Source organism: Pelodiscus sinensis, chromosome 2 (assembly GCF_052426305.1).
Source record: "Pelodiscus sinensis isolate ZL-2025 chromosome 2, ASM5242630v1, whole genome shotgun sequence".
Taxonomy (NCBI): Eukaryota; Metazoa; Chordata; order Testudines; family Trionychidae; genus Pelodiscus; species Pelodiscus sinensis.
This window is the reverse complement of record NC_143053.1, coordinates 215658881-215674540: the sequence shown is the minus strand read 5'-3', so window position 1 is coordinate 215674540 and position 15660 is coordinate 215658881. Positions and strand designations below refer to the sequence as shown.

Genomic DNA, 15660 nt, shown 5'->3' with positions numbered 1-15660 from the left:
ATGAAGTTTTGCAGAATTCTCAATCATAAATGGTTCATATTGATAAGGATTTCATAAACTAGGTGATTTTCTTCTAACCAGGCTATGAAGAGAACCAAATTCATGTAGAATTTTCTGTGAAATATGTAGCCACTTAAAACCATTGAAATAAATGGTGTCCTTTCTCTCCCAAACACAGAATGTTTTCTCTCTCCTCTTGGACCTCACCTATCCTTCATGAGTTCTTGAAGATCATTGTGGGAAACAAGGATAAATGTGAGCTAGGAATCAGGAGGTGAATTTCCCAAATAGTGAGTTGGTCAGCCAACTTTTTTGAAGGGCCCTTATGGAGCTAGAAATTAGGGATATCAGCGTATAATCGACTATGCAATTAACCAATAAGCCTAAGTTTATTGGTTAATCTCTTGGACTACGTGCATTTCCCCCCTTTGCTGCCACTGTATCAGCAATGGGGGGGGGGGGGGGGAAGAGGGGAGAACAGGAGCCAATTCTCCCCAGCACTGCGATACTGCATTTTCCAGAGGCAGCAGGGAGGCAGGGAAGGCTGCTGAGAAGCAGCCCCTGTCCACAGGGGCTCCAAGCTGAGATTTCATGCGGTTACATAATTATTCAGTTATCCGATATCTAACATCCCTACTAGAAATACTACTGAATGTGAATTAATGTTTCTAACACTTTTCATGTCATGTTTATTTTCTGTATATAATATATAGTGGTGGAGGCTATATTATGTACAGAAACTGTATGAATGTATTTATATATAGAATTAAAGTAGTTTCTGGTATAATAATCCATTTCTTGGTAGATTTTAAACCAACTGCTCAAATCATTTGGTTTTTCCCTCAGATTAATTTACTTCTCATAGTGGAATTAAAATCAATCACTGTAAAATTTGACGTTCCCAGATTAATCTTTGGCCCAGTCGTTAACTGTATATGGTTTTTAATATTCAGAAAAATGTGAATCTCGGAGAAAAAATTAATTGCAAATATGTGCTTGCGCACACACACAGAGCCTATGAATACAACTGAGTCTCGAATTTGGAGTGTTGACATATGTTAAAAATCCTTACTAATCTATAGACCGTAATGTGTTCTTTTCTCAAGATATCTTGTGAGCCTGACTGTGTGTCCCAGAGACCTACTTAGAGACTAATCTATAGTATTAGTTGTAGTTATCCTTATTTTTGACTATTCCACCCTTATTACTATCCAATTTGGACTTTGGAAAAATCAACCCAAAAATCGAAACTGTTTCTTCTTTTGGGCTTCCTGGGCTTTGAAACAGAAAGCTTTTTTGGGAGGTAATAGAGCTATTTTCTAAAGGAGGAAAAATAAAGTTAAGAAATCATTATCAGATGTCTTCAATATAGTAAAGGCAAATAAAAGCATTGTTAGAAGTAACATGAATGATGCTACATCATCTGTGCTGAACCTCAGCAGCAGAAAATGTGCAGTTGGAGCAATTAAATGATTATATAGATAAGGGTTTTTTCTGTGTTTCCCTCTGACCTCCTTATTGTCATGTTGGCATCTACTGTTTGTCAAAGAGTTTGAGAGAAAGTGAGATGTTTGGAATTCTTGGGTACTAAGGAAATGATTTTATGATAACTATAGCTATATAAAAACTCAATTTTTTTTCAGCATCTAATGTATTTAAATTTTATTTGTGGTGATATGCACATTTGGTAGAGGCTGGTGCAATAAATGCTGTCTTTTGTATATTGTAGTTGAGGGAAGCAAAGTGAATTTTTTACTTGCTGTATTAACAAATCATCAAATGCTAGGTTTCATCAGTCCAAATTAGATAAAGTATCTGAGAGTTTCTATAATGCACATTGCTGTAGATTCTAAGTAGGGTCTTGTATCTCCAAATATTTCAAACATACAGGGAAATTATGTGACTTACACTGATTTAGTACACTTTTAAATACCCCTTCCTTTTTTAACAGATATTTGAACTTCACTTTAGGGAATGTAGGTAACAGTATTTCTATAGAAAAGATTTGCAAACTTGGCATCATTTTAGGGAAAGGAACAAGGAAGAAATGTTCTTGGAACATTTTGTAGTGTCAAAATGCTGAGTGATGTTGTGATAAAGAAATGTTCTTGGCATCTAATGGTTTTATAATCTTTAGGGACAAGACTTAGGGGGGAAAGTGCACTGTATAGTACATAACCTCTTAGGTACAAACCTATACTTCTGCTGACTTGTATATTTGTGCCAAGAATAGTGAAATTTTGACAGTCTAAACTTTCCAGAAAAGACACATCTTTAGATCATGTACAGGCTACATATGGGTTTTGAAACATTATGTTTTAGCACAAAAGATGAATGGAGAAATACAAGCTTTAGAAACAGAGTATTCAGACTTCACTTCAGATGACATATGAGGATGATCCTTTGTTTTGATTAGGTGTCAGCCCTATGCCTTTGGGCATAAGAAGTTATAAAACACACCTGGAAACTTGTCACATAATGTTGTAATGTTTCATGGTTTGCTGTTTTCATTGACATAAATGTAATTAAACAACTTGTCATTCTAGGCCAAATAAGTCAGGATGAAATAAAAGTAATCAAACATTAAATAACTAGGTTCTAAATAATAAATATTAAGATATGTTCAGAGTTTCTAAAGAGTAACCATACAGTGTACACTGTATGCTAAATGTAAAGTAGGACGGGATTTCATGAAGGGCAAAAGCTCATAAAAGTATGATTTGCAAATGTGCATCACTTTCTTTATATTTATGTACTAGTTTTATCAGATTATTACATTGCTCCAGCTGCTTGCAAGTAGAGTAATACATTAGTGAACAGGCCCAAGCTGAATACTAGTCAGCAATACAAATCTATTTAGAGTTTTGAAAAGCAGGAATGTAAAATTAAAAGATATAATACGATGATATTTCTCTAATATACTCGTCACGTGTGTGACTCCCACTGAATTGGGCTAATTACTATGTTATCAGAAAAAATTAAGCTAGTTTTGTTGATTCACTGACTCAGTTTTCTCTCTTTAGCACAAAACTACAAAATACTTTTGATGTTTTTTCTGCATTATGTTGTTAAATTTCTAGTTATGGCTACTCCACATGGTTTTAAGAACTATGCATAGAGAGCATACACGTCTAGCTCTCCAGCATGGGAAGTGGCCACCGTAACTGTCCGTCAAGCAGAGAGGACAGCAGCTTTGTGTGGTGCGCACTGCCCACTGCTGTAGGCGCCACCATTGCAGCTCCCATTGACTGTGGCTCCTGGCCAGTGAGAGGTATAGGGCAAGAGCAGTATGCTGAGCTTCCTTGATCACCTCTCTGCTTAGGGGCCACAGGGACACAGAGCTCATATCTCTAGCTGTGCAGTAGGAGCACCAATGCTCAGAGCTTCTGGCCTGTGATGCAGAGACTTGCCATGGGCCAAATGAAATGAAGCAGCAGCCTGGATGTGGACATGGGCCACAGGTTCCCCACCCGTGCTCTAATTAGAGCATCAGCAAAAATTCTCCTTCACCTTCACCTTACCAGTATCCTACCTCCTTTGCTGTCAGACAAGAATGTGGCCACAGTGATCCGGGCATTGTGAGCACCAGTCCTTTGTTGCAAGCACATGGAATATGTAAGATTGAATCCACCAATAATAAGAGAACTTGTACTGTTGAGAAGGCTGTCTTCTGACAAATGCCTGTTAATAGGAGCTCATTGATCCATGTTCAATACATTAGTTTCCCATTGAACATCAAATCAAATTTAAAGTCCTCAGACGCTATTTAGTCCTTGACAGGGCACAAAGAAAACAAGGATTATGGTTTTGTCCTTCACAGAGTAAGAGAAGTAACAGAGAGGTAGCTGTATTAGTCTGATCTTGGTAAAACAAGGTAGTCATGTAGTACTTTAAAGACTAACAAGATAGTTTATTAGGTGATGAACTTTCGTGGGGGCAGAAAAAATAAGACTAGGAAGTTAGTAAGCTCTCTCTTGAGTAGAATTGCCTAGATCTTCTGAAAAGGTATCATCATGGAGAGTGTGATGTGGATAGAACAGCGTCCAACATCTAGGAATAAAAGAGATATGCTTGAGTAGCATGTAAACCATTTGAAACAAGGCTTTCGTATATTAATTCTTTCTTTATGTCCCAGTTATAGGTAATAGGTGTCATTATGTGCAAGCACAAAACTCCTAGCCCAAAAGAAGCAGAGGCTAGGATGGCTTTAAGCCATTTTTGAGTCCTTCTGATCTTAGGCTCCAGACACTGGATAGGCTCCTGGCACAGCTGACACAGCCTTGGTGTTGCTTATGGGAGACAATACAGTCCAGAATCTCCACAGTTCTGCATATTGCAAGGGGGAGGGAGTTATGATTTTGAATCCATGAAGATGCTTCCACGAGGTCCCAGAGCCCTTCATCCTTCCTAACCTCTGCTTACTTTACCTCTTACAAGCTTTCCCTACTTGCAATAGTTATTTTTGAGAGTTGAAACTTAATGGCCTGCTACTGCTGTGGTGTGGTTAATGAGATCATGGCCAGCCTAGTGTCTTCAAGGGACATCTTATGGTCCCTCATCAGACATTTCTCACTTCTGTCTTGATTTTCTTTCCCCCATTTCTCTGCACCCTCTCCCCTCCAGATTTCTTCAGATCTCTTCCTCATCCCTAAATATAATGGTAGCCTTCCACAAAGAACTTGGGGAATAGGCTGTCTGTTGATGTTCTGAGGTTTAGCTCAGGCTGCTCTGCTGCCCTATCTCGGGGTGTGGACTGATGTGAGAGACAAAGGCAGAATGAGTATTGACTTTTGTTTTTACGTATTCTACACATTGGTCAATAGTATTTCCGGAGCATTTTTAAAAACTGTATATCGTATACCTGAAAACTGTGACTTTGAGTGATTTTCGGGAATTAAAAATGTTTGTCTGATATTGTGTGATCAGACATTCAATGTAAACTGCTTACATGCTGTCCAAACAACCCGAAAGTACAAAAAAAATCCAGTTTTCAAAAAATTCTGCAGAACTTAGTGTAGATCAGTTGTCTTTTTAAAATTCCTTGTCCCAGAAAACTCACAAGGTTGATGTGTCTAACACTCATGGTTAAATAATATGTGGATTTGCAAAGGCTAATTTAGAATTAACCAAGCATTCTACTGTCTGTATACCTCTTCTGCTAGGAAAACTGAACTTTTGTGTTTTATTTTCAAGGGAAATACATGCAGATGATGAACATTCTGAAACCAATTGCATTTGATGTGATTCACTTCATGTCCCAGCTGTTTGATTACTATCTGTATGCAGTATATACGTTTTTTGGCCGGAATGACACGGTAGGTAGAAATAATTATTCCTTTCAGCGCACGTTGGCATATGTTGTGCTGTACAGAAAAGACTTCTGCCTCAAGAAGACTACTGAGTGAATGATCTTACAGAAGGGGCAGTGGAAATAAACTAGGGTTTGATGCATGAAGGAGAAAGGGCCATTAAGAACAACTAAGAGAAATAGTCTTAAAAGTATCATTATCAAAAGGAGTGTTGATCATTTTATATTACTTTGTATAGGGATTATCTTTTGCACATTTCCCCTTCCCAGTAATACTGCACGTGTGTGTTTGTGTGCACCCGTGCTCATGCAACATATATGGTTAGTAAGAAAAAGCTACCCAAAATAAATGAGTCTGGAGGAGTAGAGGGAGGATGCTTGGTGCTCAGCATGAGACTGTTCCAGATATGGAAGTTTGCACAGAAAAAGCATGCCATCATGGGTGGCAAAAGGAAATAATGTGAACACTAAACATTAAAAGGGAGAAGGGACAGCATGGTGGGAGGGGGTGCAGGAGGAGAGGCAAGCTGTGGAAATGTCTAATTCAGATCTAAATATGGTTTTCAGGTCTCATGCACCTCTATCTAAGATGGTCCGACAATGAAATCCATTTCTTTTCATGTTTTGATATATAATTTAAGTGTCTGTTAGTTTTTGATGGAAATACACATCCACAGGGTCTGCAAATAACTACATCAACTCTTCACAGAATTTTCATAGAAGAGCATATATGAAACCTGTATTTTTAAAAAAACGAAAATAATAATGACTCTAAATTATTATATGCTGGAAAATAGCTGATAGAGTCACAGATTCTCAAGAGCTGATTCTAAATAGTTTTGAGATGCTTTCTTTGGTAGGAGAAATATATTTTGGATTTCTTTGTGTATGGAGGATGGGTGGTAAATATTTTTTTTAAAGGTAATTTATTTCCTTTGGCTTAATCAACTGCTTTGATACTCTTTTTTTACTGTGTTACATGTACTTTTTGTACCTCCTGTTTTGTGTTTTAAAGCCTGTACAGAGTTCTTCACTTCCCACATCTAGCAGGGAACAGTACAGTGCTAGGCAGGTAAACATTATAGAATATAGGTAAAATTGTGTTTTTACTGTAGTGTGCCTCGTTGTTGTTTTGATTAACTGTTTTTCATGGCAAACATACTGCTTACAAAGGGTCTATACATTTTTAAATTCCCTCTTGTAATGCTACCATAATGTCCTTACTGTAATGTAGGGTTTTTTACAATTCTTTTAAGGAGTAGAGATGGGTAGTGGTATGTGATTTAGACTAGTAACAGTCATTCTTGTTAAAACACACACCATTGTGGTTTTTATTAGAAATATGCTTATCATATAAGCTCTCTGTGCGGCCTAAATTCATTGTGAATCTTGAGTCAACACTACAACTTTCAGCTAGAACACGTATCAGAATGATTTGGAAGGCAAAATACATATGCAAAAAAATAGAGAAACTGGTGTTTAAACTCTCATCAAAACAGTGAACTGGTTCAGGATACATTTTGTCCAGACAGTTGTGTTTTTCATAAATCAGATTTTTTTTTCTTTGTGTTTTCCCCTCCCTACAGTGGTATAGGGCTATTTGCTGAGAGCTTGTTCTGTGTCATGGATGCAATTGTCATGTGCCTCCATTTACTGATATGCATGGGAACAGACTGAGAATGCCATTGGTGACTGAACTTGGTGATATTCTAAACAAAAAAGAGTTCAGTCATACTTGACCCAACATGTATTCTAGGCTTCAGTGACAAAATGATGATCCTGGAATCTAATTATATAGATAATGGAAAGGTTATCTGCTGAGCATGAGGTATTAGCTGCTGAGAGGGTCAGAATACCACTTTAAATAGAGTTTTTCACACTTTTTCTTTTTCTTGGACTGTGCATCAAATTTGTTTTTTCCCCTCCTTTTACTAAAATCATGGCAGGACCTGATATACAAGAACCTCAGTAATGATTTGTGAATTACTGAATTTTACTAAGTAATGAACAGACACACACAGGCATACACCTTAAAATAAACTGAATGCATTTTGCTAGTTATAAATAGGTTTTAAATTGACATGTAGATAATGTAACAACAGTAAACTATAACAGTAAATGTAATGTGTATTTCATAAAAATTATGTGCCTGGCTTTTACTCAATTTGATTTCAGTAAGTAACTTAGGTGTTTGTTCTAGTGAATTTTTTGTAAGATCCTTAGTAAACATCTGCTATTAAATAATTACTCAGAATGGGGGAGAAACCAATTATTTTTGTGCAGACAAGTAGGCTTAGGAAAATGATGAGCAAAATTTGACATTCTATTGGCACTATGCTTCTTTCCATTGCTTATCAATTAGTAGGTCATTGGTAATTTGTGGAAATAATGTATCCAGGGGCTGGGATATCTCATTTTTAATAATTCCCATGAAGCAGCAGGTGACATGCAAAATAATTGAATACTGATATAACCTGCTCTACCCAGTGTATTCACTGTGGTCCTGTTATTGATGACTACTTATGTTCCCTATAGAAGTATGTTTATCCACGCTGCAGATCTCTGGATACTTTCCCTTGGTTTACAATTGGTCATCCCTTGCATAGAAACCCATTAGTCTTTTTGAAGAGAAAAAACCCAGAGATTTTAATGTTGGAACATTTTTGTTTATAGAAATTGAAAATTGCACTCCCAGTTTTTCACCTGAATGTGTTGATGTCCTTACTATTTCAGCTGAAAAGTCATTAGTCTTTTCAAAATCATCTACAGTCAATAAATTCTTAATTTGCTATACAGCTCTCCTTTAAAATTCAATGGAAATGGTAAATGAGTAAAGTCTGTGTAAAATGTTTGATTTGTGGAAACCACTTGACTGTTGCTGATCATTTCCCATCCAGATGCAGTGTGGGAAACATTTTATAGTTTGAACCCAACGCAGTGGACAACAGTGTCTGAACATTGTTCAGAAAATTATTTTTATGGTGTGAAACACATACCAGTACCATATCTTGGTACTTCTAGATGATGTAGACCCTGGATATAAATGTATGTTTCGTAGTTTTTCCATTTCCATTCTAGTTTCATCTGATTTGAGCGGTTTTGTTTGGTAATATGCGTTTCTTCCAAAGTGAAAATTAGAATATACGTAGCTATGTTAATCTAAACATGTTGGGCCAGATCCTCTACTGGAGCAAATATTGTAGTTATATTGATGTCTGTGAAGCTACTTACATCAGCAGAGGCTTTGGACCCTGTGCAGAGCATGAAGATGACACATTTCCTAGCTTGATTGTAATAAATATTCAGTAATAAAAGTGACTTTCACAAAGATGGATGGAAAATAAATATACAACTGAAAGTTGACATTAAAGAGATTATAGAAGATAATATAGTTTGTGAAAAGTTAATAAATATAATTTTACATTGTGATGTTTTAATTTCTCATCTAGTATAGTATGGCATGCCATTGTATGAGTTTTCTCTCTTCCTGGTCTATGGGAACAAAAAGTCATTATTTTCTCACCCGCAGAGCCATTTTATTGCATATAGTCATTTAAAAACAGTCCAAGAGAATATTCTGGCAACAATCTCCCTGACAAAGTGGATAATGATAATTTATTAATATGAATTGTATGTGGTCATCTTTGTGAACTGAGCATAGTTCATTCTTTACATCAGCGTACTGTTGAGTGCAGCAATTTTTGCATGTTTCCTTTTCCTTTTGGTTTTGATGTGCAGACGCTATCTGTAAATATATTGAACAAAATGTGAATGTTTTTGGGTCATCTAGTCACTAATCTAAAATGCAAAATTTGTCCTTTCCTATGTTTTTTAGATATATATTTTTTTTCCAGTTTGAATCAACAGGACTGGGTCTTAGTAGTAGCAGACTGCGCACTACGTTGAACAGGATACAGGAGAGCCTGATTGATTTGGTAAGAAACTGAAATTTGTTAACATTTGTTGAAATAAAAGGAGGCACATCATAGAAAATATGGCAATTAGTATATAATATGATTCATTCATTTTACTTTTCCACATACTCTGTGTTTGTGACGAGACTATTGTGATAGATTGCCTGTAGTCGTGAGCGGTATTTTTGTTCAAAATACACACACGCACGCACACACTATTATGCAATGCACACACACATGTATGCAACTCCCAGATTCTTCCCTAATTTAATTATGCTTCAGTAACATTTGTTACCATTAAAATGTATGTTTAGAGCTGAAATTCTTATTTTTTATATCTAATGAAATTGGAGAATGGAAGACTATTTTATGTTTTTAAACTGATACCTACCATCCTACTTACAAAGTTAATTGCTAAGGAAGAAGAATCGCAAGATTATGGTTTGTTACAGATTTACGTACAACAAATGGAGACTGAGAGATGGTATTGGCATAGTAAATACTTTATTAAATAACTCAAATGGTCATTCATTTTGTCTAAAATTTAGACACTATACTGATTAGTTTTAATCCTCATCATTATTTCTAATGTACTTACTGTTCCAAGAGGCCTTTACATAAAGTAATGGCAAGCTTTCCAAATTTTCACATATTTAAATTCCTGACAAAAGTATGTACATCTGTGATAGCAGCTTAACAGATTTTTTTTTTCATGGCATAACTTTTAAATAATACCTTTTTGTCTCGTTTCTCACAACTTACATAATGTCACTTTTCCTGCCATACATGTTACAGCATAGATGCAATGAATAATTTTAACAGTTGTTTTTTCCATGAAAAGGGATACATAAATACCATATTTGCATTAGACTAGCAATCTATCATATTTGCATTAGCTACTATATTTGAATTAGACTAGACTAGCTACCATATTTGCATTAAACTCCCTCAAAGTATTACAGAGTGTAAATCTGAGAACTTTTGCCTTAATGGAGGTGATTAAATGTTAGGATTGTGCAGTGCAACGGAAGAGCAAATAGAATATAGAAATGTGGGCAAAAGGAGAAGAATCGTGTTTTAGTATGCCTTTCCTTCTGCTTATTTTGGAATGTAAACATTTGAGGCATGACTGTGAAATAATTTCCTAACACCTCAGTATCTTAAATGGCTTGTATGGTAACATACCCCAAAATTCATTTTTACTACAGGTTGTACCTCCCTTAACTGGGACTCTCTGGTCCAGTGGATGTTCCTGGACCATAGAGTCCAGGTATAAGGAGGTTGGGCTGCAGGGCAGGAGTGGGAGGAGTGGCAATTCAGGCAGGAGCCCCATGTTGAGGGAGTTCTCGCCCCTGCTGCCAGGTGGTAGTGAGGGGCCAGCAATGGCCACAAAGTCCCAGTAGCTGTGGAGCCTCAGTCCTGGGAGCCATAGCAGCTGCGGAGTTCCAGAAGCCCCAGCAGCCACAGAAGCCCTGGCAGCCCCAGAATCCCCAGCAGTCGCAGAAGATGTGGAGCCCTAGCAGCCCCAGAAATTGCAGAGCCCTGGTAGCCTTGACAGCGATGGTGCTCCATCCTAAGAAGCCATGGCTAGGCAGGCAGCAGCAGGGCTTGGCTAGAGTCCTAGCCAGGGGTAGCACGGACCATGTTAGGAGGGACCTCCTCTCATTCGGCAAATCCCCTTGTTAGGGCCCAGTCATATCCTGAAGGTGCTAGACGAGGGAGGTCCAACCTGTATTTTATAAAGCCAATTTTTCAAAGATGGAAATAACTTCCCTGTGCATTAAACAGTGGGGGCCATTGTCTGGCTTTTTGGAAAAGGGTATGTGCCCATTAAGAACTAGAGACTAGGGAGTGACTTTCTGCTTTCTCTGTATATTTGTGTGTGATATATCTATATATTGCTGTATATATATTTATTAATCTCTAAGATGTCACAGGGCTACTCATTTTTAAAGTTACTAACACTGCTACCCCTCAGACTTTTTGCTGTGGGGGGTAGGCCAGGTTGCTGTGTGAATTTTTTTCTATGTTCTCTCTGTACAGCCTATTATAACATGTTCTGAAAATATTCTTTCTTACATTTCCTCCTATTTGTCTTTTTGTGGAGTCTGAGGGTTTGAATCTTGTTCTTAGTAGGCTTATCACATATTGGGAATTCTGTCTTCTGCATTCTCTTCCATTCAAAGTAACATTCATAATGCTTGTCATTTCTGCCAGGAGCATGATTGCAGCCCATGATAGCAGATCCTCCCAATACTGATTTTTTTTTTCATAAAGCCATATTCCATTGTCTGGATGTGAGGAGCCTTAATTTATTTAAACAGGTCTAGTCTCTCAAAGTCATTTAGGCTGAATATGATCCATATTTCCCCCTTGGACTTCTCCAATCTTTGCTTCAAGGCTGGAATAAGTCTGTGTACTAAATACTTACGTCAAGATTGAGGAGTGAGTATCTGGAGGATTTAGGGCCCATTCACTAAAGTAAGAGTTGCTTCAATAACTTTCCTTTGGAGCACATCAGTTTCTGAAATTCAGAAGATGCCTATTGTAGTTCAGTTAGTACTTCATGAAGCATTACTTCCTTCTCTTGCAGTATAGGTCAGATGCCTATGTAGGGTGATAGTACTGCAGTCTTTATTCAGTTGAGTCCTCCTGCAGCTTGTGTACTACTTGCAAATCTCCTTCAGTGGGAAACTGGAGTGCTAATATCATGATGGGAGAGTAAAGTTACCTATAAATAATTTGAATTCTCCATGTGCCAGTATGGATTCAGGCTGAACCTCTCCCGTTTCTTCAGGCACCAGGTTCATCCCATGAGTGTTGATTGAGAGAAACCTATACTACTTAAGGGTTGTTTCAAATATATTAAATGAAGAGCCATGGACCTATGATTGAGAGTCATCTGTCCATGTAAAAAAAGTCACAGTTATGGGAAAACATGGGTAAGAATCTGTGTTAGCCTTTCAGGATCACTTAGTCAACCACACACCTGAAATAAGATCCTGACTGGTGAGGCTAAAACTAGAATTTGGTTCTGGAATGTGAGAACTGTATGCCATGAGGGGAAACTGAGTAAAGTGATTTGAGAAATGTCTCAGTTCATTATTAGCATTCTTGGAGTGAGCTAAATGAGATGAACGATTCAGTTTACACAGCATCAGAGTACTCTGTTCAGGAAGGCAAGATGATACTCCTAAAGTGGAAATTATAATATTCCACAGCAACAAAGCAATATAAGAAGTACAAGACTGGAAACCAGTTGACTCACAGATTTTGCTAATGGAACTAGCATGCAGTGTTATGTACCTGCCAGTGACCACGATTAAAGGATGCATTCTACAGAGATTGCAGGATGAATTTGTGATGCTGGAAAACCATGTGCCAGCTGTTGACAAGGCTATAGGTGTCTACAGAGCTCTGACAATTCATAGGTGGAAGCCATATCAGTTTACCCGTATGTTAATATTGTTCAAGATAGGTGTTAGACTTGTAAAAGTATGTTTAGTGCTTTGACTCTATAAAATACTTGTAAGTTGCTGCATTCATTAATCTAACTTATAATGTCTATAGCTCATGCTATAAGGTGGTAATACAGATTTGCTTTATCATTGTAAAAATGTCCAATCTGAACTTATGAACCTGGACAGCAAGAGTGGTGGTTTTTCAAGTGATTGCTCATGTCCATTCCTATATGTGTGTGCGCGTGCGCGCATTGCGTGCATGATCATCAGAAGACTTTTCCCTGGTAGTACCAGTCAGATTGGCTGTGGCACTCCTTGTGGTGACACTTTGCACCTACAGAGTCATATATCTATCTATCTAGATATAGATATAGATATAGATATAGATATCCCTACCAATCTGACTCCCATTTTAGTTCCTTCTTCCCTCCAGTGATGGTCCCTGGCATTTCTGACTTCTTACTTCACAAGTAGTTAGTCCCTAGCATAGGACTCTTTCGTTGTTTTTGTTGTATAGATTAGTTGTTTGTTCGAGTCACTTTAGTTTGGGAGGGAGGGTTTCCCCTCCTATTGTTCATGCTCCTGGGGCATGCAGTGCCCCCAGGGTTTCAAGCAGTGTGTGAAGTGTGGCAAACATATGCCCAGAGGGGTTCTGAAGTGTCTCGGAGAGGCTAAGTGCAGTATTTGCAGGGGTTTAAGCTGCAAACAAAGAAGGAGATGGACTGATGGTTTAAATCAATGTTGGGGAGCTCAGGGCAGTACATCTTACCTGAAAGGAGTTCCTGCCCCATCTACAGGGCAGGCGTGTCATGGTGATGACGGACAACCCTACACCAATATTTTATATCAGTTGACAGGGCGGTGCTTGCTCCTCTCCTCTGTGCCTGGAGGTCATTGCAAGTTTTGTACCTTCCAGGCACGTAAAACAAAATTACGGATTGCCTCAGCCAGTCTTTTCAATCTCACAAGTAGTTCCTCAGGGTGGATGCAGCTCTCTTCAGCTTCCATTAGTGGGTTCATTCCCAGGTCGACCTGTTCATGACCCACATAAACAAGAAATGCCTGTGTTTTTGCTTCTTTTGGGGCCATAGTTGGTGGTTACAGTCAGATGCTTTCTATCTGCAAAGGATGGAGCAGTCCCTTTACACTTTTCACTCAGTACTATTAATACCCAGCGTCCTCTTCAAAATTCAGTTGAACAGAGTGATAATACTCATAACACCAGCTTACCAACACTGGTTCACCACACTGCTGTCCCTGTCAGTGGCTAGGACCATGATACTGTCTCTGATTCCCGACTTTTTGACACAGGCATTCGGCCGGCTGTGCCACCTGAACCTGGACTCTACCTCATAGTGTGGAAGCTCCATGGCTGAGCCACCTTGAGTTCTAGTGCTTGGACATGGTCAGGGAAGTCTTAATGGGCAGCCACAAACCTTGTACTAAGACTACTTAGATCACAAAATAGAAGAGGCTCTTTGCATAGTAAGCATACACCCCCTCCAACAGGCCATGGTTCCCCTGCTTCTGGACTATCTTCTTCATCTCAGGCACCAGGGTCTGGCTTTCTGATACATTCAGGTGGCTATCTCAACTTTTCACTCACATTTGGGAGTGAACGCTCTTCAGGAACTGGTGGTGGGTTGTTTTCTTAAGGGTTTGGATCAGCTCTCCCTCAGGGGAGGCAGCCATTGCCACCGGGGGGCTTAAACTTGGTGCTCTCTCAGCTCATGGTCCTTCCATTTATATCCCTAGCTAGCCGCTCTCTCTTCTACCTGTCATACAAAGTGGCCTTCCTGGCAGCTATTACTTCTGCCAAATGAGTGCCAGAGCTGCAAGCCCTTATCTCCAAGCCTCCATATACTAATTATTATAAGGATAAAGTGCAGCTGTGCCTTCATCCCACCTATCTGCCAAAGATGACATCACCTTTTCACATCAATCGTGATATTTTTCTTCTTGTTTTCTTCCAAAGCCCCATGCCACAGGCAGGGAGAGGGCACTACACTCCCTGGACATGGGGTGTGCCCTTGCTTTTTATTCTGAGTGCACTAAACAGTTCCACTGGTTGACACAGCTTTTTGTCTCTCTTGCGGAGTGCATGAAGAGCCTCCCGATTATGTCACAGCACCTGTCATCCTGGATCAAACTGTGCTATGACTTGGCCAAGGTGCTGACTCGGCCTATCAAAGCACATTCAACTCTGGCGTAAGCCTTGGGGGCAGCCTTTCTAACACAAGTCCCAATTCAGGACAGCCACAGAATGGCTATGTGGTCCTCCATGAGTGTCTTCACGACTCATTATGCTATTACCCAGTAGTCATGGGATGATGTGGTATTTTGCAAAGCTGTACTGTACTCAGCAACAAGTTGAGGTCTAACTGCTCCTCCTTACAAATTAATGTTGAGTTACATATTGGAATGGATATGAGCAATCACTCAAAGAAAAAATGGTTACTTACCTTTTGTAACTGTTCTTCAAGATGTGTTGCTCATGTCCATTCCAGACCCACCCACCTCCCCTCTGTTGGATTGTTCCAGCAAGAAGGAACTGAAACAGGAGTCAAGTTGGCAGTGATGTATTTATGCCACCGCAAGACATCACCACAGAGGGGCACCACAGCCGGTCCATTGGGTACAGGCAGGGAAAAATCCTCTGATTGTGTATGCAACACTTGTGCTCACACATGTTGGAAGGGATGTAAGCCATACATCTTGAAGAACAACTGTTACAAAAGGTAAGTGACTATTCTTTCTCCTGTCCATCAAGAAGGACCATCAAAACCAATTGGACAAAAACTCAGTTGATGGCCCTATGTAGCTAAAAAGAGTTTAGGTGCAGGAGCACTTGCTCTGTAAATAAACTATGGGACCATGGGAAACTTGGCTACACCCATGTAAAGTGGACATCCAGTTAACTAAAATCATGCCAGACCACGGATGTTGCCGGACTAGAGAGGTTCAACCTGTAGTGTCA

General features: G+C 39.0%; 1 protein-coding gene across 5 annotated transcripts in view; it reads left to right on the top strand.

Annotated features, from left to right (window-relative positions):
- The window catches only part of VPS50 (VPS50 subunit of EARP/GARPII complex), a 177208-nt gene that overhangs the window by 122799 nt on the left and 38749 nt on the right, over window positions 1-15660 (top strand). For 4 of the 5 annotated variants that reach the window (XM_075922362.2, XM_006114479.5, XM_089776703.1 and 1 more), the window contains 3 exons: window positions 5194-5315; window positions 6324-6380; window positions 9163-9243. In XM_075922362.2, coding sequence (XP_075778477.1) covers window positions 5194-5315; window positions 6324-6380; window positions 9163-9243 — 260 coding nt within the window. The remainder of the gene's footprint in view (window positions 1-5193; window positions 5316-6323; window positions 6381-9162; window positions 9244-15660) is intronic. The other variant, XM_006114480.5, reaches the window with a different exon arrangement.